Below are 26,918 nucleotides of genomic sequence, written 5' to 3' on the forward strand. Positions count from 1 at the left end.
CACCTCTGAAATGCGGCTTCTGCCATGCTTGGTTTCTGCCAACCCTGCTGAAAGTAGTGCCCACCCCCCACCCCACCCCCGCTGGTTGTTTCCCTGCTCTGCTATGAAATTCAGAATTTCATATTTCCTTGCCCTGCTTGCTCTCCACCCCCACCTTACCTTGCAAGAGTCTTGCCTTATCAAGCCATGCCAGATGGGCCGCATGTCACGCATCTCTTGGAGATTTAAAAAAAAGAACAAGAACAAGAAATCATGTTAGGCTAGAAAACTCTCTTTCAAGGTTTGTCTGTTCCCTTCCCCAGCAAGCAGGAGGAATAAAGTTGCAAGGGGGGGGGGAGTTTGGAATGATTGACAGCCCTGAACTATAGACGCAACCCTTACCTTAAGGCCATGCGATCCCATTGGCTGTCTCCTGACATCCCCAAAGCGCAGCACTTTTTAATAGAAGCTTTGGGTAGATCGTTGTCAGGGGTGGGTGGGGGAAAAAGCTTCCCTGAGGTGCATTTCTGACAACGCATAAAGTCATTTTCCACTTCAGGAGACTTTCTGAGGCTCTTTTGGGTGTGCGAGCACATGAGGGGGGTGGGGGGGAGGGGTGGAAAGGACCTGTGGGTTTTTTTGTTGTTGTCCTTAAATGTTTTTCTGCAAACTTCATGGAGAGCGGTCTTCTCCCTAACACCAAGCCTGGACTAATGGATTACCACCTGCTTGGATTAATTTTAGCTTTCCTCATCGGTGACGCAAAGGTCTTAGCTGGTTACCCCATTTGGTGGTAAGACTCCATTTCCCCTCATCTCAAACTTTTGGGGCAACTTCATTTCCATACTGTTCTTGTGTGTTCTCATTATTCTCTCTTAGTGCTTCACTTGGATTCCTATGTTTGATCCTCCCACTTTGGGGTAATGAACGCAAAGTTTCAAAATGATGGCATTTAGTTTTCTTTTGGAAAGATACTACTACAGAGTATTTTTTTTTAAAAAAAAATGTGTCTAGAGAGCCAGCTTTCCCAGCCTCAGGAATTACAAGTTACAAAGCAATGTCTTGGAATGCAATTTTTAATCAGTAGATAATAAAGGTGTAAAGGCAGGTCAAAGGACGGATGCACAGAGGTTTGCACAGGGAAGGTATCTTTGAGAGCCATTGTTATTAAGTATTGTGTCGCATTTCACAAGGGGATATTGCCAGGGCTGCTAAGGACATTCCTCATATGTGCCTTTCACTTTCAAGAACGTGGCCATCATTCCTTCCCTGGGTCTGAAGGGAAAGATGTGTGTGGCTTCACTGCACAGGCTCCTTATTTTGAAATATTTGGTTATAAAGTCGGCAGCATTAAAAAAAATCCAGCATGCTAAACAATTCTAATTTTATAAGGAATTTAGTAATGGCAAGGATTTTGTTTCCCCACTTGCGTGCGTGCACACACTCATAACACTTGAAGCATTTTTCACTCCCAGTGAAAGCAGATCTCTGTGCCTTCCTTTCTAGTTTACATTAAAACAAAGTAAAAACAGAGAAAACTTGGACAATGATTAATCTTGTACATGTAAAAAAGATTTGCAGCAAAGCTAAATTTATCTCAGGATAATCTGAAGATGTCAGATTTTAATAATTTAATGTTGTGGTAAATTTCTTCCTTGATCTGTTTTCCCTTGAAATCCAGTTGGTGGAAAAGGCTCAAACAAAATAGATTTGGAAACCATAGAAGTAACTTTTCCTCAAGGAGCGCTTCAATACGCCATATTCCACTCACTATTTTTATATTATTCATTTCTTAAAGTCCCCTCTAAGCAGACACACAAAGAAATGAGCTAGGCTAAACATGGATTTGAAAAGGGATATTAAGCAATAGTAAAGCTCTGCTTAAAGTACCCTAGTAATTATCATACATTCAAAGAATATGTATTTAGTGTTTCTAAATTTACAAAAATTTATAAAAAGTATTGGGATTTTGGCCTGATAATCTGGGAATAGCAGGGAGACTTAAATCATAACACAAACAACTTATTTTCCTTGCCAAATGATTCATGAGTCATACATTGGGAGTACAGCCAGGATATATCTCCCATTCAAGATCCCTTAATTTAGATTAGTCAATTCTCTCTTCCCCCACTTTGATAAAATCAGCTTCTTTCAATGTTCATTGGGAGAGACTGAAAACAAGGCACTGCTGATTGTAAGAGTTAAAAGCTTTGTTTAAGACTGAAGGACTTGTCTTGGAGCGCTGTTTCTCAGAGGGCTGGATGTTGTTACCCGTGTCCTTTTGGGCTTTTCAGCCAAAACAGGCCTTTTGACCTTGATTAAAGTTAAGCAGTTTTGAGACACAAAGTGGCATCTTGACATTGAAAGTCCAAGACTCATTTGTGGAGACAAATGAGATTAATTTCCCTGCTTTCATTTTGCATTCCCAAAATTGCCTTTGCCTATCCTTGGAAAAACCTAGCCAGATAAAGCTCCCAACATATTATGAACGACTACACAAAGAACAGTGTTAAATACTAGTTTCAAAAACATTTTAGATAATCTAATATACATAAATCCACAGAGGCTGCACCCAGGATACTTTCAGAAAACAAAACTGAGGATCTACTGAGCATTTTTTTATAAATGTCAGGAGCTACTTGTATATATGTGTCTGAACTGAGTACTTTGTTGGTACAATTGTACTCTCTGAAGTAGGGGAGAAAATGTTATGATAATTAGAAGACAAAGAGCTTTGATCAGCTGACCATGTAAAGGTGAGTGTGCACTTAAGTGAAGGCACAAATGTGTTGCTGAACCAAGCATAATTTGTCATGAGTGGAGGGGAGTGTGTGTGTTAGATCCATCTTCTTATTATGTTCTTGTTGGATACGTTTTCGCTGCATGCTCTTGTGTCCTTTCTGGTGTTCATGGCAGTTGATATCAAGTGTTTACTCCTTCATCTTGCAAAGTTTCCTCAACATTTTGCAAAGAGCTGAATTGCAAGAGAGAGAGAGAGAGTTCCTTGCAAGAGCTCATCTCCAACGGTGGAACAAGATTTCTAAGAGATCAGCTGTGTGGAGATTAAAGCAGCGGACAGACAGTGCAAGGTGTGTGCGGCAGGGAATCTTCTTGATCCATAGATTTAATAAAGAAGAGTTCACTCCCTGTTGAGGTTTGGTGGTTTAACAAACATCGAGTGATATAATCTTCTTCTATGCAAAATATATAACAGCATTTTAATGTGCATCTTAGTTCTCTCTGCTTTCAGCATGGGATGGGGAGAGGCTGTAGATTTTTAAAAATTTTAACAGTTGGCAGGGCTTTTTTAAGTCCAGACATGAGAAAGCCCTTCAGTCATTTTCTTTAAAAACAAAACAAAACACAGAACATGAAACCTCAATTTTTTAAAATTCTGTAGAAAAAACAGTTCTGTTTATCAGGATGATTTAGATTAATTGAATGAAGGTGTCCAATTTATTCTGAGAACAACATCAGGTTTCTTGAATAGGCAGTGCATTCCAGAATGTGTGTATGTGTTTTTTTTTAGGAGTGTGGCTCTAAGGATGGAATGACAATATGCTCGAGAGGGCTGAGAGTTTCACTGCTTCTAACTTGCTTGGAATTTCAGGGAAGGGGAGAGATGGATGTACAATGAAAGCTTCTAAAACTGTCGATCACCAGAGTGTGTACTGGAAGGACAGTGCAGAGATACTTCTGCCCTCCAAGAATTTCATGCATTTGGGTGGGAAACTGGTACTATAAGAAATTATCTCTCTCCCTACCGTGTTCCTTACCTCTTTGTAGTTTCGAATGGCTCTGATCAGTTTCACATAAAATATCCGATGTGTGAGCAGGTTGTTATTTTCCCTATTCATGCTTCATTATGCAAGGTTATTGGCAATCAGACTAACCGAGAGGGATTTTGTTGAAAGCGACTTGGCCTAACATATCTTGATTCTCTACCTCCTCTGCACTGACACCTCCGAGAGCAACCTACTCAGCGCAACCCCATCTACGGGCGTGTCAGGCAAGAGATGAGCAGAGGTGGATCGCCAATAAACTGTCGTCAAAAATTTTGATCCGTATAAAAATGTCAGTAACCATGACCCACCTTGAAGGGATGTCAAAGTCGAGATCACTGGGTAGCCTAGGAAGAATTGTCATGGCAGGAAGATCAGCTGTGCAGAAGCTGAGTTGCTGGATCTAAAGAGGGCATTGCGAGAACGCAGCTTCTCTGTGGGGCAATCAAAAGGCTGCAAGCATTGTTTGTTAAACATCCCAGTTTCGGTGACTGCAGTTAGCACGGATCCTGAATAAATTACTCAGATATAACACCATTGCATTCCTCCCCTTTCAAGCTCGTGCTTCGACTGGTGCAACTACAAAGGAGGAAGAGCTAAAAAGAAGCTTTGGACGGGTGGTCAGAGTGCTGGGAGCTGGGCTGCTAGCGAGGGAGGCACCTCCAGAGAGTACAAAAACGCAGACCTTGCTAAAGAGGTGATCGCAAACAAGAGGATGAGCCTAGACCGCCTCTGGGTCAAAACAGAGGTCGGAGATCAAAGCCATTTCCTGGAGGCGGGAGAAGATGACAAGAGCAGGATCAGAGAGGAGGCGAAAGCGAGAATGATGCTGAGAGGCAAACCGTAGATCAGAGACACAAAATGCAATGTGTCCTGGGACTAAGCCCCGTCGAAAAGACCTGTGTAGAGGTCTTAGTAGCCTGCTTAGCATTTATATCTGAGCCTGAACTCCTAAGAGCATTTATATAAAATGGGACTTTCTCCTGAGGAGGCTGGCTACGGATTAGTCCCCAAGGGTGTTCCTGCATCCGGTACCTTTAGTGCCCTTAAACCAGTGGGAAAACCTACCTTGGCTGGAACTAGGGTTGCCAACCTCCAGGTGAGGGCTGGAGATCTCCCAGAATTACAGTTGATCTCCTTAAGGGAGAAATCGGTTGCCTTGGAAAAAATAGCTGCTTTGGAGGGTAGACTATGTGGGACTATACCCAGCTGAGGTCCCTCCTTTTCCCACCCCTCCTGTCCTCCACAGGCTCCTCCCCCAAATCTCCAGGTATTTTCCAATCAGGAGTTGGCAACAGTAGCTGGAACGTGTCAAATTTCTCTATTCTCCACTGTGTTCTATTGCACATCAGCAACACATTTGCATCAAAGCTTAATTGCATCACTTCTGCCTGCCTCATAACAAGACGTATGTTAGAAATCCTAAAGGGCTGGATCTAAAGGTTCTGTTCCACTAAGGGTGGAGCCTTCCTTTCATACAAAGATTCTGCTCTGATAGAACATGCTCCTTCCACTGGAGGAAAGCTCTGCCATTAGTGGAATGTAACTTTTGGATGTAACCTGCTCCTGGACCTTGAAGTCCCTACCCCTCATGAAGTCTGTTTCACCCACAATGGATGCATAATTAACATGTGGATCTCACTACCTCAAGATACTGTCCAAAGGCAGCTGGTTGGCCACTGTGTGAAACAAGATGCCGGACTAAATAGACCACTGGTCTGATCCAGCAGGGCTCTTCCCATGTTCTTATGATATGGTTATGGCCACTAGCTTGAAAGGGATTAGGCAAACTCAGTGGGATCCCCATGTTTGGAGGCAGCACGCTTCTGGAAGCATGCTGCTAGGAGGAAGCGGCCGAGGGATGTGTTGGCCTCTGAGCCACATGCTGTCGGCATCTCATCAGTTGCTCTGGGGGACAGACGGCTGCCCCTGTAAGTCTGGATCAGATGGTCGGATCCTGCAGTTCTCTTTGTATGTTCTTACAACAAAAATGGGAGAGAAAAGATGGCTTTGCAGGAACCTCATGCCTGAGGTCTGCGTGAGACACTGGAGAGCCACTGCCTGTCAGAGAAGACAATACTGACTTTGATAAAGCAAGGGCCTGACTCAGCTCCATATGTGTTCATCTGGCAGCTCAGGTTTTGCACAGTTTATTATTTGACTGACTTGCTGAGGAACAGCTGTTTCACAAAGTGCATTGAGCTAGCAAGCAAGCACCTAGCCATTCTGTTGTCTTACACCAGGTGACAGCTGGTTGTCTTTGTGTTTCTGCTTTGTCCCATTCCAGGTGAGAGTTGGCGCCTAAACTGTTGTGTCTAAGATTTTTTTTTTGTCCTTGTCTCATGTGCTGGCTGGAGATGTATTTGGGGGAGCAGAATAGAATGAGAGATGGTGCCATGATCAATAGGGAGTTGGGTAGGAGGAGATACGATAGTGGGGGGGGGGGAAGCCACATAAGGAAAAGAGACAGCTGTTGCCCTTTCTGGTTCTTCTTCCAGGTAGAGCGATACTGAGGACTGTTTCAACATCCCGCTGGGCTATATCTTGCTTTGAAATGCTAGGTCAGTTACAACCAAAACAGAAGCCATCCAAGATTTAATTCTGGAGGAGAGAATTGTCCTGTTATGTGTCACTGAGACCTGGCTAGGGGAGTGAGAGGAGCTAACCTCTCCCAGCTATTCTTCCAGAGTACACAGTGATGCACCAATGTAGGCCTTGGGGGCAGGGAGGTGGTGTGTCGCTGTTCTCTATTGAGATTCTACCCCGCCCCCAGCTCGATGCCCTGTCCAGGACTCTGTCATTTTTGAGAGTGTGCATCTAGTGTTGGGAGTAAGAGACAGGAGTAGGACTCTGTTGGTGTGCCACCCACTTCCCTGGCCAGCTATCTCCTTGCCTGAGCTGGTGAAGGTAGCCTTAGAGGTGGTGTGGAAGATTTCTAGGCTGGTTGTTCTGGCAGACTTCAACATCTACGCTGAGGCGACCTTCCTGGGAGTGGCTCAGGATTTCATGGTCTCCATGACAACCACGAGCCTGTCTCAAGTAATAACAGGCCACACACACTGTGCAGGTCACATTCTTGATCTAGTGTTTTGCTCTGGGCAGGAGGAAGGTGGTCTGAAGATGGGGGTGCAGTTTCGAGACAGTTGCCTTGTCATAGACAGATCACTTCTTGCTTGGATTTAGACTTACAGGGGTATCAAGACTTTGCAGGTGTGGGGGATCAATTATGATGATCTGGCTCCCTTAGCCTGATGGATCCAACTGGTTTTCAGACGGCATTGGGGGATTTTCCTGTTGATATTTTCAGTGCTCCTGTTGGTACTCTGGTTGACTTCTGGAATGAGGAAATAATCTGTGCAATTGACACACTTGCTCCTGGGTGTCCTGTCTAAGAGCCAGGCAGCCCCTTGGTTTACTGGGGGTCTGTGGATGATGAAAAGACAACTTAGGGACACTTGAGAAAGACATGGTGAAATCCAACAAGGCATCAGTCAGAGCTTATTTTAAAGCCTATTTTTGTGGCAGTGACGGCAGCAAAGAAACAATATTTCTCTGCCACCATTGCATCCACACAGAACTCTTTGGGAAGATCAGGGGTCTATTGGGCTCTGGCCTACAGGAGGAGGTGGACTGCTCTGCAGCTCACTGTGAACATTTTGTGAAACACTTTGTGAATAAAATCACATCCCATTTGGATTCTGCAATAGCAGTGACAGGATTGGATGTTCCCACAGTGCCTATTTTTCCAGTCGTGTGGAATACCATTCAGCTTTTTCAGTCTGAGGAAGTGGACAAGATTCTCGGACATTTCAGACTTACCACCTTCTTGTACAATCCACCTCCACCCCTCTCTGGCTTCTTAAATAAGCAGGGGAGGGCTGGCAGACTGAGTCTAGGGAAAAGGAAATGCCTCCCTGAGATATGGGGTGGTTGCCCCTGCTTTGAAGTGGGCAGTGGTGCATCCATTCCTGAAGAAACCTACCCTGGTCCCATGACTACCATCCACTCTCAAATGTATCTTCTTGAGCAAGGTGACTGACCAAGTGGTAGCTGGCCAATTTCAGGGGTTCCTGAATGAAACAGATATTTCTGGATCCAATCTGTTTCCAGACCTGGTTATAGGACTGAAATGGCTTTGGTTGCCTTGGTAGATGACCTGTGCCAAGAGATGAACAGAGAAAGTGCAACCCTATTAATTCATCTGTACTCTTGGCTGTTTTTGATGCCATTGATCAGGGTCTCTTTCTGGACCAGCTTTCAGAGTTGGGACTGGGAGGCACTGTCCTGTGGTGGTTTCCATCCTAGCTCAAAGGTAGGTTTCAGAATGTGATGCTATGGGACTGCTGCTCTGCCTCTTGGCCTCTGACCAATGAGGTTCCACAAGGTTCTCTCTTGTAAAGCCACTGGGAGTGGTTTGGGCTGAGTTGACCTCAATATGTGGATGCAGCTCAGCTCTATCTCATGTTTCCAACCCATCTCAGGAAGGCTGTGGGAACAGTGAACAGGTGCCTGGAGGCAGTTTTGAACTGGATGAGGGCTAAAAAGCTGAAACTTAATCCAGACAAAATGGAGGTGTTACTGGTGAGGGGAAGGTCTGGCCTAGGAAATGGGTTTCCCCCTGTTCTTGATGAGGTTGCACTCCTCTTAAAAGTGTAGGTTTGTAGCTTGGGAATGCTGCTGGACTTGGGCCTCATCTTGGATAAACAGTTGGCAGTGGTTTCCAGGGGTGCTTTTTACTAGCTTTGGCTGGTGAGACAGCTGTGGTACTTCCTGGGCAGGAAAGATCTTTCCACTGTAGTATATATCCTGGTAACATCTACTGCAATGTGTTCTACATAAGGCTACCCTTGAAGACTGTATGGAAGCTACATTTGATACAGAATGCCGTAGCCAGAATGTTGACTGGAGTGAGTCACAGGGACCATATTGCTTCAGTCTTGTTCCATCTAAATGGGCTCTGAATTTGTTACTGGGCCCATTTCAAGGTGCTGGTATTGGCCTTTATAGCCCTGTATGGCTTAGGGCCAGCATATGTTAAGGACTACCTTTTCCCGTATAAACCTACCTGGCCACTCCAGTCATTTTTGAAAACTTTGTTTGGCATGCCTACCGTAAACTCTTATTGGCTCTCCTAACTGGTTGTTTGTTGTTTATATCTCTATACAATTGTTTGTATGTCTGTCTACCCATAGATTTTCTGTATTGTTAAATATTTATCGGTACATTGTAAATGCTGTTTTAATGTTTTAATGCCTTGATGTTTGCCACCTTGGGGATCCTTTTTGGGTGGAAAGGTGGCATATAGATAATTTTTTTAAATAAAATAACTACCCATTGCCTTGAGCAGAAATCTGTACTGAAGATATGTACTAGGGGGAAATGCTATGTAAGGAAATCATAAGGAACAGGAAGCAACCTGGCTTGCCAAGACCACTTGCTAGTAATGGCCTCAGTTCCTGGCTACTTCAAAGATGATTTCTATATAGGGAACTCTTCCATGTTTAAAAAATTAGGCACAACCCAGGTGGGTGGTTGTAACAGTTGCACAAATTCCCCATTCATTGGATGTATACATTCTGGGGGGCCAAGACTGGCATTGGTTTCTCAACATGCAACACACAGAAACAGAAGTATACATGCACAATGGAGTGCTTTCGTTGCAGGAAACATTTGAAGTGGATCTCAAGGATCACATCACACATTGCATGTTCAAGTGATCATCTAAGGTATCTTAAATATACATCAAAAATAACAGATGGGAATGAAAAAAGGGGTTGGGTCTAGCCAGCTTTTTCACTCAGTTCTCATTCTTGGTATAGCCCCAGCCAGGGCTCATTTCAAGGCGGAACGCGCAGGAACGCAGTTCCGGCAGTTCCCCAAAGAGGTCACATGTCAGGTGGCCCCACCCACCAGACTCTCGGCCATTTTGGGTACGTTTCAGCCTGGGAATGGCCTGGATCGGGCCTCTAACAGGTGGTAGATCACTCTCCCACTCAGCAGCAGCCCAATCTTGACCATTTTGGGCCCCTTTTTGACCATTTTCAGTCCTTTTTTGCCATTTTGGGCCCAATTTCGGCCCAGAATGGCCAGGATTGGGTCCAAAGCAGCCAGGATAGGTGATGTCAGGGGGTGTGGCATATGCATATCAGTTATGCTAACAAAATTTGTCCTGTGTTAGAAAGACCCCCACAGCCTTACCTGTCCCAAAACACAAGGTGAGCTGGGTGTGATTTTTGTAAATCTGGTATTTAGAACAAGAAGACTCTTGTTTCCTGTGTCCCCAAAGAGCTCCTGCTCTTGGTGACAGCAACAGGGATCTGAGCGAAGGAGTTTCCCTGCTCTGCAATGTGCATCCTTTTCATGGAGGTTTGCCAAAATCAGAGCCTGGGTTCCGTCCAGAAGTGATATGAGCACTTCAGCATGATGTTTGTGATGAGGATTTTAGGAGAACAGTTTTATTTTCATTGTTAAGAATTTTGGCACCTTGTTTCAAAGATTTTTAGTTGGCTACCAGGACAGTCAAATATTGTCAGGCTTGCCACGACTGGCAATGGGGGATTCTAACCAGAGACAGACCACATTTATGCCTCTCTTAATTCAAACTCAGCATCAAGGTCAACTTTCCAGGAGGCACATAGCAATTTTGGAGGCCAAATTTTCCAAGAAAAAATGTGAACTGAGGGACATGTTGGACACGTCACAGATGAACCAACATGTCACCAACATGTCACAGATAAAAGAAAGGTACCCTGCACATTCTCTCAAGCAGTGCTTATTTTATTTTACTGTAATACTATGCACAAAGCACTTTACAGATCATTAAAATTACTATATTAAAATATCATAAAATGCTAAACAAATAATTATCACAAAAAACAAAACTATACACCCAGCAGTAGGAGACTCAGAAATGCATATCTCTGTAGCCCTAGAGTCTAGTAATGGGAGCATCTTGGAGCAGAGTATTTGCTAGCAGGGATTGTCCACAGAAAGGCCCTGTTCCTGGTAGACATTAATCTTGCATCCACACAAGATGGCTCCATGAGCAGCAGGTACTAAGGATAGTTTCAGGTACACAGCTGTGTTGCAAAATAGTAAAGAGTCCAGTAGCACCTTTAAGACTGACCAACTTTACTGTAGCATAAGCTTTCGAGAACCACAGTTTCCTTCATCAGATGCATCTGACGAAGGGAACTGTGGTTCTTGAAAGCTTATGCTACAGTAAAGTTGGTCAGTCTTAAAGGTGCTACTGGACTCTTTATTATTTTGCTACTACAGACTAACATGGCTAACTCCTCTGGATAGCTGTGTTGGTCTGCTGTAGAACAGCAGGATTTTAATCCAGTGACACCTTAGAGACCAACAAGATTTTCTGGGTAGACATTAAGGAGCAAGTGTCTTGATATGGGAGCAAAGGCTCCCTAAAGATACTTAGAGCGAAACCATATCAAGGGTCAAAAACACCATCTTGGATTGTACCCGAAAATATTAGGTAGCTGGTACAACCATTGGAGCATAGATAAAATATGCTTCCTTTTGTATATACCCGGAAGCAAGTAGGCATCAGTTCTGATCCAACTGAAATTTCCAGATTGTCTTCCTGAGCAGCCCCACGTAGTCTGTAGTACCCCACACTGTAGTAGTCTAGTCTGAGAACTGGCAAAGCATGGTGACAGTAGCCTTTGTTTTCCCCAGTAGCAGGAGAGGTAGAGAGATCAGCTTAAAGTGGTAAAAGCTGTGGTTTTGTATACAGAAGCAAAGCTGGGACCAGTGTGTGTATAAGTGACATTTCAAGGAGAGAGTATCTCCATCAAAGCCAGGCTTTTCTGCTCTGAACCTTCCTATTGACATCAACTCTCCCCTTTCCAGTTCGATTTCAGTTTATTCACCTTCTCACAAACGAAAAGGGACCAATTCATCTGGTTCAGATGAAAAGAGAGAACAAAGTTTGGCGCCATCAGCATATTGATGACATCATCTCTCTGGATGATCTCAACCACAGGGTTCATATAGATATTAAATAGCATGGGAGTCAAGATGGAACCTTATAGGACTCCATGAAAGGAAACCCATGCAGAAGCACTGTAATTTCCCACGGACAGCCTCTGAGACTGATCTTCCAAGGACAGCAATCGCTGGAGTGGCCCCTAGACCTAACCTTGCAAGATGCCCCAGAAATATACCCTACTCAACAGTATCAAAAGCTGCCAAGAATACTGAGACAATGAGCAGAGTTACACTCTCCTTGTCCTTCTACAAGCAAAACCAGAGCACCTCAAAGCTCAGTTTCAATGGCTTAAGATAATCAGTTTTATCTGCAAGAAACAGGAACTGGCCCCTCATTCACCCTCTCAATCACCCTGAATTTAAAAGATACTGGCCTAGAGTCACCTCATCTGATAGTGGATTAGTTCTTTTTGTATTCCAGAACAGTAAAAACAGGTCCTGGAGTTAAATGCCAGCAAACCCTGGTTCCAGTTAAGCACCTGGCATAGTAGCATAGCGTCAAGTATATACCACAGGGTTATCTAAGCTATCCTCCTTTTGAAAGACAGGCTTGGTTAAATAAAACATCTCCAGTTTTTCCCCTGAAAATTTCCAAAATGGGGAAATTATGAAGAGGAGGGGGGACAGGCACTTTGAATGGTTTCAGAGGCCTCCATGATTTCTACCTTCCCTGTAAATCAAGCTAACTGCATCTTGGCTCCTCTCTTTCTCAGATATCTTTTTAGTTTTTGGAACACTTGGAAACTATAATGCTGGCATTTACCTTTCCGAAAGAAGTTTCAAACAATGCTGACATTTACTTGAACAACTGAGTGCCTTCATTAAATATCCAAATGTCATTCTCATTTCCATCATTTACCTGCAAAAGACATTGATCTGGCTGCCAGTTGTCAAAAGCAAGTTGCCTGCCACAAACATTCCTGCTGGATTACCTAAAATTTTCCAAAGTTGTATGATTCTACATATTATTACAATCCCAATATTCCACACATTTTGTGAGTGTCCAGAGTCTGGGATCCCAGGTGAGACACGCAAAGGATATCATCTTGTGTAAATCCAGAATAATAATCTCACAAATCTTGGAAAGAGAAGTTCTGTCACAGAGCCAATTACTGAGTGACGTTCTTTGAGCACAAAGTAAGAAATGCTCCTAGATCAGACATGGCATTTCTATCTAGCACCAAATTTCACAAAAGAGATCCCTGTGAGAGATCTGCCCTTGTTAAGCAACTTTACTTAGCTTTCTTTCATGATGGTTTGTTCTGGCCTTGCCTAATATCTGACTTTTTTTTTTGCAAGATGTAAATTCCTTTTTCTGTTTTTGGATATTGAATTTAGACATATAATAGCTTTCCCCACAGCCCTCTATTGGGCCAGATGTTACAAAATAAAAAATGATTTGCTGCAAACTCACCACTTGCTTTCATGAGGAGGTCTCTGAAACACCATGACCTAAAATTAAAATGCTGCTTAAAATCTGCTTTCTCCCTCTTTTTTATTTTGTAGCATTCTCCTTCATGAAGAGTTCTGAGGAACTCAATATCTTGAACACTTTTACATTTCGTTCAATTTCCTGCTCTGCCATGGAAGCTGTCTGGGTCACCGTGGGCTACTTACACACTCTCTGCCTAACCTACCTCATTGGGTTGTTGTGAGAATAAAACGGAGGAGAGGAGAACAATGTAAACCACTTTAGATCCCCATTGTGGTATCCAGGGCTTTTTTTCAGCTGGAACGCAGTGGAACGGCGTTCGGGAACCTCTTGAAAATAGTCACATGGGCTGGTGGCCCCGCCCCCTGATCTCCAGACAGAGGGGAGTTGAGATTGCCCTCCGCGCCGTGTGGCATGGAGAGCAATCTAAACTCCCCTCTGTCCAGAGATCAGGGGCGGGGCCACCACCCCATGTGACCATTTTCTTCGAGGGCAACCCACTGAGTTCCACCACCTCTTTTCCCAGAAAAAAAGTCCTGGTGGTATCTATGAAGTAAATAAGCAAAAACAGATTCTGAAGTAGTATATCAAAAAGAGTTACCCTAGATCAGCCCCAATATGGATAGCCAACTATATTAGGTAGTGAACTGATCCTGGTTTAGAAACCTTTGTTCAGAACCTTTTTCCTATTATACCTTTAGGTGCTTTATACACACGAATGCATTTCAGCATCGTGCTGCTGTTCTGTTCTCCTGATTTCTTTTAAAAGTCTTGTCATCTTTCAGGAGTCTTGTCATCTTTTATCAGATCAGCCTGGAGCTTTTCTGTCGGGAGCAGGCCAAGCAGGACTCCCCCCTCCCCTTACTGCACAGCAGCCGTTCACATTCCGCACCCGTTCAGTCAGCTCCCCTTGCACCTTCCAGCTGTCCTCAACACCTTCCCGGAAACCAACTGCATGCAACCTTCCTCTACAATAGGAGCAGGCAGACCAGTCCCACTTCCAAAGTAACACAAAAGATGTTCCTCAATAGTACACTGTATGATGCATCCAATATGGGCCCCCAGAAGAGGGCACCTGTAAGAGGCACATGTGCAAATATGTGTTTGTCACATGTTTGAAATCCCCTATCCCCTTCCAAAAGTTATAATATGCCCTGGTTGTCCGCAAACCAAAAACACTGTCCATTGTAATACCTTTAGTAGGACCAACTCCATCTGGGTTGCCCAGATCCTAGTCCAACACTCTAACCACTACACAACACTGTCTGATTCCAAGTTAGTTTTCTGAAGCGAACGACCTATTATTTAGGAAATCTAGTAAATATAATCAAACTGTTAGTAAAGCCAAATGTGCCTATAGGAGAAGAAAGCAGAGCTCCTTGGAATAACTTAGCTCCGCTGCAAGATAATTGTTATGCTTTATATGAGCTGAGCTACATAAACAAAGCCAATAATCCTGGCAAAAGTGCCACGGAAAAACCAGATAACCACTGGAAGAATTATACTGGTAAGTCAAATGTAGACCGACTGAGCCACTTCTCTTCCTCTATAGGGTACTTTTAATAAACCACATAATTATTTAGGGAACTACATTTATGACTCAGAGCTTACTATGAAAGCTCATATCCCTTGCAAGGTAACTTTTGCAAAAGTGCTGCTGATAGATCAAAGTTAGACTTGTAAGAGCTCAATTAGTGGGAAAAACGCAACTTAATCTCTGCCAAATCTAACAAGAGCATCTTGCAAGAGTTCACTTATAGGCTAACAAAAGCTAGCAAGGTAAAAAATTGCAACAGAAAAACCCAGAAATGAACTATAAATTGTATGGATTTGCATTCATGTATGTTCTTGGTTTATTTTTTAGGGACTTGCTGGAAACCCAGAAGTATTAGGGCGAGATTTAAGGGTCTACTTTGGCCCTGCCTTTTAAATAGGGTTGCTGACTTTTAAACTTGTCCCTTTAATATCAGTTTAATCTGTAGCAATTATCAGAAATTATTTAACTCCATAGAAAAGAGTCCAGTAGCACCTTTAAGACTAACCAACTTTACTGTAGCATAAGCTTTCAAGAACCACAGTTCTCTTTGTCAGATGCAACTGTGGTTCTTGAAAGATGGTTAGTCTTAAAGGTGTTACTGGACTCTTTGCTGTTTTGCTACTACAGACTAACACTGCTAACTCCTCTGATATTTAACTCCACGCCACCATAATAGTGTCAATCACTGGGACACTTTTTTCCTGTCATGTTCGCAACCTTAATGACACATTAAAATATGTGAACTCAATACAATGCATTTTCTTTTTTTGCAATTTCATATTGAGCATATTTAAAAGAAGGTTGCACAATCTTGCCTCCATCCTCCTGAGCTCCCTTGGATCTCCCCTGCTGAAGTATGAAGTGGTCACTTGGTCCTCAATGTGGGGGGGGGGGGAGACTAGATTAACAAAGTTCATCCCATGGATTTGGACCCTCAGGAGAGTGAGGAAGGCCCACTTGCTGGGTCAGGAGCCCCTGTAGAAAGTCCATATTTGTGTGGCTGAATTTTGAGAGATCCTGCAGTTCATGCACATGGGTCGAGCGCAAGTGCATCTGCCTCCTGCGTGTCTTTGCACATATAATAAGGGCAGCAGAATGCCAGGGGGAGGCCATTCAGAAGTGTTCGGCTCAGGCAGGTTCAGCAGCCCTAGGGTTGCCACCTCTGGGTTGGAAAATTTCTGGAGATGTTGGAGTGGAGACTGGGGAGGGCAGGGTTTATAATGCCATAGAGTCCATTCTCCAAAGCAGCCATTTTATCAAAGAGAACTGATCTTTGTAGCCCAGTGGTCATTTGTAATTCTAAGTGATCTTTAGGCCCAAGCTGGAGGTTGGCAACTCAAGCTCTCCCTTGCCTTATTTCTCTTTGCCTGGCCCGGCCCTCTTATACCCACCCCAGCCAATCATCCAATTCCCCATGCGTGTTTGCATTGAAAAATTCCATCCCTACCAGTGAGTCTTAGCTTCAGCGCCTCTTCTCCCCATCATGTGACTCAGATTTCACATGACTTCCTGTAACGTGCTGTAACGTGCTGTCAGGGTTGCCAGCTCCAGGTTATGAAATTCCTGGAGATCTGAGAGAGAGAGCTTGCAGAGGGCAGGAGCTGAGGAGGGGCTAGAGCTCTGCAGGTTATAATGCCATAGACTCCTCCTTCCAAAGCAGCCACTTTCTCCAGGGGAAATTATCTCTGTCACCTGGACATCCAGTTGTAATTCCAGGAGATCTTCAGCCACCATGTAAAGATTAGCATCTCTAGGTTCTGAGCTGCTTTCTGGGCACTATGGATGGGTCTTGGGTCTGAAAAGGTGGAAGTCTAGTGAACTAGATGTTTTTTTATGGTTGCTTCCACCACTACCCTCTAAATTCTATGGGACCTCCATAACCTGGTTCTTTCATATTCTCCTCTGCTTCCAGTCTTCAGATTTGGAGCCATCAAAACAGCTAGCCAGCAATTTACACAGCAGCTGAGGATGTTCTTGAACTTTGAAGTCACCTTGGCTTTGGCAAGAGGTGTGAACTGTGCCAGCTTTATACCTTCTTTGTGTGCTAAAAATAAACTCCTGCTTGGTCCCAAGACAGGCTTCCTCCAGGGGGAACAACAACAAAGCAAGCAGCCAGCTAAAGAGCAATTTTCTCATCCTAATTGTCTCCCTCAGGCAGGGAAGCTTGCCAGAACTCAGGTATGCAACTACACAGTGCCCCAGAGGGGTGGTTCTTTCAGAGCTGGCCCTGTCTTTTATCATGCATGGAATGACCTTCTGCACCGGGGCAGGATAAATCCTGACCCACCTCCCTTTGGGCAATTAACTCTCAAGACCTGAATTGGCATCCTTGACTTTGGATTTGAAGCCTACTATTTGTTTGCTGCTGAAATTTTAAAATTTCCTAAAATGGCACTAAATTTTCACCTGACATTATTTGAAGATGTTCCCCTAAGAACCAAAACTAACAGCATAAATTAGGAGCTTCCTTGGGGTCTCTGTCTTTGGTCTTCATGTAGTTAGAGATCACTTCTGAACATGTACGAAGTGCCTTGCCTAGAAATAAATATGATCAGAAAGTGTGGTAATATTCTGGGCTCTTAAGTCTTCAGCAGCATTCTTTTTTTAAAAAAAAAAGTCTCCATTTTTTTACCTACAGTGATATGAGAGAAAACATGTTGGTAAAATATTTTTACTGCAATTAAGTAGAAGTTAATCTGCTCCCAATTGCCCATGTTCTGGGTAATGAATGCAAAAGCTCTGGGCTGGTTGACAAGCTCTTGGGATATTTTGTTTTATCAGCATTTCAGACATTAAATGATGTTAAACAAATAGCTGGTTTAAGGTATTTTAGCTTCCCGCATGCTCTGTCCGTTCCTGGGCCTGCACCACTTGCAAACAGGTCCGAGGCAACGGGGCTCAAGAGGAGATGCCGGTCACAGCTGCAATTTCTAGCCATGGCTCTGTGCTTACACTTCTCTGAGATGTGCTTCAGCAATCATCACACTGAGACTGACAAACCACAGAGAAAAGAGAGGGAAAGCAGCATGGAATGTTTAGGGTTGCCAACCTCCAGGTGTGGTTCTGGAGCTCTCCCAGAAGCACGACTGATTTCCAGCCTACATAGATCTGTTCTCCTGGAGAAAATGGCTGCTTTGGAGGGTGGTGCTGAGGGACCTCCCCTCCCCAGGCTTCACCCAAAATGTCCAGGTATTTCCCAATCCAGAGATGATAATCAACCTGAGGAAGGTTCCAATATCTGAGGCAAGCAAATCCAGTAGGAAAGCAGAGGAGAAGGGTGTTACCCAGGCAGGCTGTGTGCTTTGGGCAGGACATGGGAATTGGATGAAATAGGACAGAGTGGGACAAGGGGGGAACAGGTGTTATGGTACAGATGGTCTCAAGTGACTTGGACAGTCAAGAGCACTGGAGGCAGCTCAAACCATCTGGCCATCCCAAGCAGACCCCCAACCCCCAAACTACCCTGAGGAAATGCAGGGTGGCAGAGGCAGTGGTGTGGATGGAGGGAGTCTCCTCCCGTCTTGGTTGCCTCCACTAGGGTCCAGGTCAAGATGGGCTTTAGAGCCTGGACCTTATGGGTGGAGGGACAAATGAGGAGAGGAACTCTGCACCCCTGCAAGGGAATCCTGGAGAGGAGCAGCAGCAGCACTCCTCCCCTGCCCAACCTGTGGTGCCATTGCTGAGGCCTCTCTTTGTAGCCTAGCCTTCCTTAGTCCTTCTTGTCTGCTCCTTCCCAGTCTTCAGAAAGCTCTGCCCCATCCTGATTGTTAAGGGAGGGGGTTAGGAAACATAGCTGAATTCTTCTCCAATGAAATCTGGATGAAGGAATGGCCATTCAGCAGGGGGCAGATGGGACATTCAGGGGGGCATGCATGGAGACAATGGTGCCACCTCTGTGTTCATGGTGCCCCAAACAGGCACACATGCTGCTTGGGCCACTGGTCAGCCTTGAAGAACCCAGGCAACCTTGAAATGTGGGCAAAAAATCAGCCAGAGAACCAGGAAGCCCAAAGATATGGACTGAATTCTACTGCTTGATAGGAACCAGCTAGATCTTTGGCTAGAGATGCTTTGTATTCAAAAGACCTATCGCTGTTCCATACTATATAGATTTCAAACAACATGATCGTAGTATTGCTTGGTTTATTTTCAGCATGGTGGGAGAAGTGAGACCCATCTGGTCTTACAGATGTGCACTCAGCATCAATCTCATGAGAATCAACAGCAGACTTAGGACAGCCTATGCTTGTAGCCTTTGGATACATCCTCGGTCAGCTGCCCCCTCCACCATGGTTCCCTTCCAGGGCATGCATAAGCTGGATACTTTTTTGTGGATTACACGGTGAACTGATTCCATTGTGGGTCCAGCGGCAGAAGCCGGTATCCACCCCACAGACGAGAGGGTATAAGCTTCTTCCAATGAGGTAGTCAGGGAAACGGCCCAGCGGGGTTAAGGATGCCTATAAGGTCTGTGATTGCCTTTTTGATAAGGAGCATTCTTGGCTGGGGTGAAATAAAGGATCACAAGGAGAAAAGCTTTAGAAAGTCCTCCAGGCACAAGATGCCAAATGGCTGATGACCCTCCCCCTGTCCTGCCTACCTCATAATAAAAACTCTCCACATTTAGATCATGGCAGATGATCACAGGTCAGCATTTCAAGGAGGAATGCATATGAGATCCTTCTCTTCCAAATTTCTTCCCAGATTTTGGGATGCCAAATCATCAGCCTTGTTTCCACATCAGTACAACTACATTAGCAATCCATCTTTCTTCCATTGTTGATTTCTAGGTATCATTCGGACAGCTTCATTTGTGCAATTTGCCACAGATTCCAGTTGGCATTTCTTTTTTCATTTCAGGTTACCAGGTGCAGTGTGGGTATATGCACATTGGTAAGTCACAGTGCAAAAAGAATCTTTGCGTCATTGTACAATCATGTGAAGATTCCTTTCTAACCTGAACTGCCCGGTGGATGTTTCACCCTGACGTACATCTGTAAAAAGAAAAATATGCAAATGGAAAACTGCAACAGATTTCCACATGCTCCACTTTCACAATTTATTTTAGGAATTCTTTCACTGAAACTGGAAGGCAAGCAGAATGGAATATGCAACAGAGGGGACCCTATGGAACTTGTGGGGAAGGGCCTGTGGCTCAGTAACAGAACATCTGCTTGCCATTTAGAATGTCCCAAGTTCAGTCCCAGCATCTCCAGCTAAAAGGATCAGGTGGTGGCTGATGGAAAAGACCTGAGGCTTGGAGAGTTGCCACCAGTCTGAGCAGAGCATACTGACTTTGAAGGACAGATAGGTCTGATTCAGTATAAGGCAGCAGTCGTGGGTCAGCCAGTTCTAGCAAAGACTATTCAGGAGAAGAGGAGCCTGGTGTAGCCCCAGACTTCTCAGGAGGAGAGAAGCCTCAGGCAGCCAGCAACCCAGGAGAGCCGCTGCTGGCCAATTGGAGATTACAGCCAGCAGCTGAGGCAGGGCCACTGACACGCTCCAGCCCCAGCACCGCAGGTGAAGTCCAGCCAGGGACTTCCAACTCTCCAGGATCACCCCCATCCAGAGAACACTGCTGACAGAAGCAAAGAATGGAGCTGCAGAAGAGATGGCGCAGTGATGCCAGCTGCTTGTGGATAGCGAAGATGAGTAGCGTCAGGATAGCTCTCAAGCAGCTGGCTGTGATCAGTGCATGGCTATAAAGACCAGCCCAAGAGACCTATGGGGCTTGGAAGCAATGAGTCGGCATCCCTGACTCTGCAACCATTACCTTGAGCCTTGCCTTGACTTCTGTGAATTTTGGACTGTGTTGACTTTGCCCTTGTCATATCCTTACCAGTTAGTGACCTCTGGATCCCCTGACCTTGCAGTATGGACTTGCCTTTGAACCATGTTACTCACTGTTTGGACTCTGTGCTTTGACTTCAGACTGGATCTCGACTATTCCTTCAAAGCTAAGTGTGTTTGCCTACCACACCCCATACCTGGCAGTACCACCTGTGCTGGCCCAGCCCATTACAGCAGCTTCATGTTTCCATGTGTATATGTTCAACCCCTCCTCCAAACAAAATGGTAAAAATCTGTTCAGGCCATGGGGCTCAGTGATAGTGAGGACTCCTCAGGAGGAAAGTCAAAAAGAGTCCAGTAGCACCTTTAAGACTAACCAATTTTATTTTAGCATAAGCTTTCGAGAATCAAGTTCTCTTCTTCAGATGCCTGATACAGAGACTGGTCAAACACAGAAGAGCAGAGGGAAGAGGCAATTAGGAGGGGAGGGGGAGGGAGCAATCAAAACATTCCTTTGCTAGTATATGTAAACATCTCCTTTTGGTGTGTGTATCAGTTGGCTTCAAAGGAGTTTGCCCTGTTAGTTTGTAGAAGCCAAACAGCTAGACCATCCAATTCCAATGCAGTATGGGCCTTCGATAACCACAGCTCTCCCTGCCAGATGCATCTGACAAAGAGATCTGTGGTTCCTGAAAGCCCACGCCAGGTACCACTGAGCTCCCCCAGACCCCACCTCTGTAAAGGAAATCTGTTACCTGTGGTAATGTGATAACCATTCATAGTCCCTATTCAGTCCCAGCTTGACAGAGTCAAATTTGCATATGAATTCCAGTTCAGCAGCCTCCCGTTGGATTTTGTTTTTGAAAGGTTTCTGTTGAACTACAGCGACCTTTAAGTCTTTGATGGAATGTCCTGGTAGGTTGAAGTGTTCTCCCACTGGTTTCTGGACATTTCCATTTCTAATGTCAGATTTGTGTCCATTTATTCTTTTGCGTAGAGGTTGGCTGGTTTGTCCAATGTACAGAGCAGAAGGACATTGTTGGAACAGGAGGGCATATATCAGATTGGAGGATGAGCAGCTGTAAGAGCCAGAGACAGTGTAGTTGATGCCATTGGGTCCTGTAATTGTATTCCCTGGGTAGATATAGGGGCAGAGCTGGCATCTGGGTCTGTTGCAGGGCCTGGTACCTGTGCTGGTGACTCTGCTGGCCGATTCATGGTTGTGAGTGAGAAGTCGTTTAAGGTTGGGGGGCTGTCTGTAGGCAAGGAAAGGTCTTCCACCACAGGTAACAGATTTCCTGTGGGAAAAAGAATTCTATACTATTGAACAGCAACCTCTGATCCCTCCGTCGCAACTGATAACTGTAAAAAAAAAATCCCTGTGGCAAAATGTTATTTTAAAAGTAATTTACTGCCTTTTCCTTGTCTGCTTTCCTTCTTTTGTTCCTCCCTGTTTTTTTGATTCAGGACTGTGAGATTCGGGAAACTCTGATGCAATTGTTTTTACTTTAGTTTGTGCATGTAATTCATACATATATAGAGAGAAGGAACCAGATGGTGCACCCGTCTGGGTCAGCCAAGTCCTTTTGCAGGTGGGCTGTGCGAGTCTCTGAGAACGCAGGTTCAGCACCTTTGCTTGGATAGCTCCCCATGTGTGATAACTGACCAGCCAGCAAGCAGGCAGGCACTCACCCTTTCCCTGTTCGCTAGAAACAAATCTCCTCTCCCATTAGAACAGTTTTGTGTAGTCTAAGTCTTGAATGTCAGTTCAGCAATACATACAAGACCCCATACCGAATGCTTGTTTGGATCCCCTAACCTTATATAGTCTAAGTGATAAGAAAATAATAATTGCCTTGCTAGATCTACTTGTGATAAGTGCTCCCAACTGGCATGGGGCTTTATAGAGCAAAATAAGCAAATGATTAAAAACAAAGATGGAGCTGCTTATCTAAATCTGGACAGTAAAGATAATAAAGGAAAGCCAAGAGAATCAAAGGAGAAAAGAGACAGTTGTCATGTGAGCAAAGGAAAATTTACACATGTTAAGGTTTCAGATAGTCCACAGGGAATCCTTACCACATGGACTTGCCTGCTTCTGCACAACTGCCATAGAAATCCTTTTTAGTCAGGGGTGAGGGAGTACTGAAATATTGCCAGAGCATGGCACACGTCTCTTGGGCTTCACTACCAATTCCTAGGGAGGAGGAAGACATCTCTGAGATTCGCTCTGGGCCTACACCTTGCTAGGAAAGATACACAGTGAGGGAAAGGAATCTCCAGGTTCTCCCAGACTGTTTTTAAAACCACAAGGTTAAGCTACATAGGCATTCAGGATGCCAAGCTCCATCTGACAGCTTTCCCCTCTAACAAGAGAGGGAGGTGTATTCTGCCAAGGAAGCAGGGCCCCGAACCCACCCCTTGAATTGTACTCAGAAAGCAACTAGCCGCTAATGCAATTCCTCAATATGCTCCCCACCCCCAGCCAAGCCAGTGCTAGTCAAGAGTCTGGTTGCTGCATTCTGGACCAATAGCTTCCAAAATCAGTGTTCTCCATTATAGCAATTGCAGAATTGTCCCTAGAAAATAACACCAGGGAGCCAATGCAGATTCTCCAAAATCTTTTCCAAGCAATGCCTGACTTGGCAGGAGTGGGGGTAGTGCATCTGCACATAGAAAGCAGAACATATGGTGGCCCTGGTTCTCCATCTGGAATTAGTTGGAAGCAACCCCCTGCAGCTACTGGGCAATCCTGTGCTCTGTGGCCATTTAGGACAGATAAGAGACAGGTAACCTTTTGACAGTCTGAGCCACCAGGCTTTGATTTTTGCAGCATGTGCTAATTCAATGCTGGTCACAAATGCACAAGATTACAGAAATGTTTAATGGTCTCCTGGCAGGCTTCCCTAGAGTTAATTGGGTGTGAGACAGTGTCACTTAGTGGGTAGAAATCCTTGGGTTCAAATCCTAGATGAGCCATAACCCTGTTGGATGCTTTCAGGAAAGATGCTAATTCTAAGTCTGGCTTCTCCTAAATCTGTAACTGTGACAGTGTACTCCTTTACCCTTCAAAAAATGTTCTTACAAATGTAGCTACATCTCAGGAAGGAAAAATCCTATTCCTGTTTTGAAAAAGGGGGAAGGATTCCATACAGCACCAAAGGGATCAATCAAGGGTAAAAGTCACATCAAATATTTATGTATGAGACATGACCCCACCCATCTTCCCTCCTTGAACCTATGCATGGGTCCTTCCAATCCCCACGCAAACCACTCCACTTGAGAGGCCTACAGATTTGCCCCTTAATCCCCACCCCCAAATATAACCAAATTTAAGTATAATTAAAAAGAAGTCCAGGAGAACCTTAAATGTTAAAAAAAAATCCAAGCCTAAGCTTTCATGAGTCAGAACCTCACTTTATCAGATAAATGGAGTATTCATTCACTAGGCTGATACATTTATTCTTTGAAAGTTTACAAGCATTAGGTTTAAGTACACACAACTGCATCAGATCACATGTTCTCTCTTCATCTCCCCTCCGTCACCTCCTCCACCGTCAGTTTCAGAATGCAAGTGCCTTGGAGGCAGGGACTTGTCTTTTCAGTTCTGAAACACAACAAAATGCATCTACACCAATGGCACAGAATGACAGTAACAATGGCAATAAGAATTTGAAAGATTTTGAACAGCACGAATCATGTAATGACACTCATATGTTTCAAATATTTCAAAAGGGTTTACTGACATTTCAAGGGAGGGTTTAGGACAAGAAGAAATGGCTTAATATCACAGAAAAGAATTTCCTTGTTAGGAAGATGGTCCAGTGAGCAGCTGTTGGGAATGTTTCAGAGGCAGGATATCCTGGTTCTGGCAGAGAGCTTAGAAGATCAGTTCCATACTTTTTCATCTCTCTAATTCTGCACACTCCAAGTGAGTCCTCTTCTGACACTCCGTCTCCAGTGTTCTGTGTAAAGACTTGTCTGGCTAGATCAAAGGAGGTACCTCGAGGCCCATGTCATTTCCAAAAGTAGCCAGGGAAAGGATGAAAAGCATGGCTAACTGATCCTCTGTGTTTAACACCAGCCTCTAGCACAGAGAGAGAGGTTGCCGCTGAACACAGAGAGATTCCATTTTGCTATCATCCCCCCCTCCCCCCCCGTAACATGCCCATCCTGCAAATCCTTTGAGGGGGGGAAGCTATTTTCAGTTAGAAGCCTTCATCACACACGGTAGTTGCAAGCTTGTTTCTTTTATTACATGAATTCCACATGAGGTTCCTGCTCCTCCTTAGGTCTTTACCTGCATCAGGTTCCCCCTCCCTTACACATAGCATTATTGCCCTCCAAGTTTTTCATTGAATCTCTCCTGTGTGTTTTACCAAGACCCTTTTTATGGCGGTCTGAAAAGGCATGAAGGAAACTTGAGGGGAAAGGAGAGCGACATGTGGCAAATAATATGGTGTGTATGGGAGGCGAAAGACCGAGGCAATAAAGCCAAGCTGGAGCAAAAACCCAATGTGGAAAAGCCTGAAGACACCTTTAGGATACCTGTAAATTGGAGAAGCAATTTAGCATGATTGTGTGCAAATAACAGCTAGGTCTGGGGGTTGCAGAGGGGCACACCCCTGTGCCTCATCAGCCATGGAATGTCTCTCTTCTCTCCTTGCAGGTCCCTTGCATTAGGCCAACAGTACACCTCTCTGGGGTCACAACCCATCCTGTGTGGGTCCATCCCTGGCTTGGTGCCCAAGCAGCTTCGCTTCTGCCGGAATTACATTGAGATCATGCCCAGTGTGGCTGAGGGGGTGAAGCTGGGGATCCAGGAGTGCCAACACCAGTTCCGAGGCCGGCGCTGGAACTGCACCACCATCGACGACAGCCTGGCCATTTTTGGGCCTGTTCTCGACAAAGGTACAGGATGTGCGTTGGCTGCAAAAGGCCTTGAGTTCAATCCTTGACTTTTCCAGGTGAAGGCTCAAGTAGTAGCTTGGAAGGACTCCTGCTGGGCCCCTGGAGACCCGCCTCCTATCAGAGTGGATATTGTTCTGATTCAGTAGACAGAGTTTCACACAGAGTTGCAAAGAAATTTTATATAAATTGGATTGCTGAAATATAAATAGAATTTCAAGACTTCTATTGATTAAAAGCTAAACATCCATGTTAAATATTAAGGTGCAAAAATATTTTTTGCTCCACTTTAAAAACACTTCTGTATCTAACAACATCCCAAGCCAGGAATGTTTATGTTGAGAGGACATTATTTTATTTATATTTGTATTTTAGAGATAGGAGAATTTGTTAGATAATTCTGCCCAATTCATATTTGTAGAACAGCAAAGGAAGTCACAGAGGGGCTGTCCCAGGGAAGAACTGCACAAAAGTGACCTGCAGATGTGATTTATGTCCTTTCTTATTTCTTCTTCCTAAAAATGGATACAAGTGACCATTTATCAAAGAGGGATTTTGCAGACGCAGGTTTACACCAATGACGTCATCTGTAATCTCTGTACCATTTCCCCCACTCCAACTTTCTGATCATGTTCTGATATGTACTAAAAATCTCCTTACTTCATACTACATTTCCCCTTTGTAAATGGTCCTCCTCAATACTCACCTGAAAGTTAAAATGAATTGAGGGGGGAGAAGAAAAAGAGAAAAGAGACTACACCATCTATTTTGGAACATAATGAATAATATTAAATGTAGCAGGATGGATCCAACAGCAGATTTCCACTAATGGATGCAGAAGGGATTTTTGCTGAACTACTCCTTCTGCTGTAGATTCATCCTTCATGCATCAATTCAAGGGGGACCAATGGGCTGCAGCTAGTTGGGGAAGTAATAACAATATTATAACATTCGATTTATATACCGCCCTTCAGGACAACTTAACGCCCATAACAAAGTATGTCATTATTATCCCCATAACAATAATCACCCTGTGAGGTGGGTGGGGCTGAGAGAGTTCCTAGAAGCTGTGACTGACCCAAGGTCACCCAGCTGGCTTCAAGTGGAGGAGTGGGGAATCAAACCTGGTTCTCCAGATTAGAGTCCTGCACTCTTATCCACTACACCAAAGTGGCTCTCTTATATATAATTTAAAATCTGGCGAAATGGAGAAGTGGCAAAATCCTCCCTCCCTGGACAGAAACTACAGACAACATCCTTTGTAAGCACACCTGGGTTGCACCTCACCTGCAAAGGCTGCCTGGTTGGCAGGACAGCTGAGCTATTCTTTCAAGCAGTCTTTACCAGGCAAGTTCTGACTCTCGACTGGTTAAGTATAGTGCCAGGCTACATTAGCTGTGTCTTATTTTTTTTCTCCTGAGATCATAAACCTGAGACTGGGCTGCATAGCTTTAAACTCCACTACACCAATATTTCCCTCCAC

The 26,918-nt window shown here is 44.5% G+C and overlaps 1 protein-coding gene across 1 annotated transcript in view; it reads left to right on the forward strand.

Annotated features, from left to right (window-relative positions):
- Positions 1-653: 653 nt before the first annotated feature.
- WNT3 (Wnt family member 3) overlaps positions 654-26,918 on the forward strand; it is a 30,357-nt gene continuing 4,092 nt past the window's right edge. Inside the window, exons 1-2 of the mRNA XM_054993030.1 lie at positions 654-772; positions 25,197-25,438. Of these exons, the coding sequence (XP_054849005.1) occupies positions 654-772; positions 25,197-25,438 (361 nt within the window). The remainder of the gene's footprint in view (positions 773-25,196; positions 25,439-26,918) is intronic.

This window comes from Eublepharis macularius, chromosome 12 (genome assembly GCF_028583425.1).
Source record: "Eublepharis macularius isolate TG4126 chromosome 12, MPM_Emac_v1.0, whole genome shotgun sequence".
NCBI classification, from domain to species: Eukaryota; Metazoa; Chordata; class Lepidosauria; order Squamata; family Eublepharidae; genus Eublepharis; species Eublepharis macularius.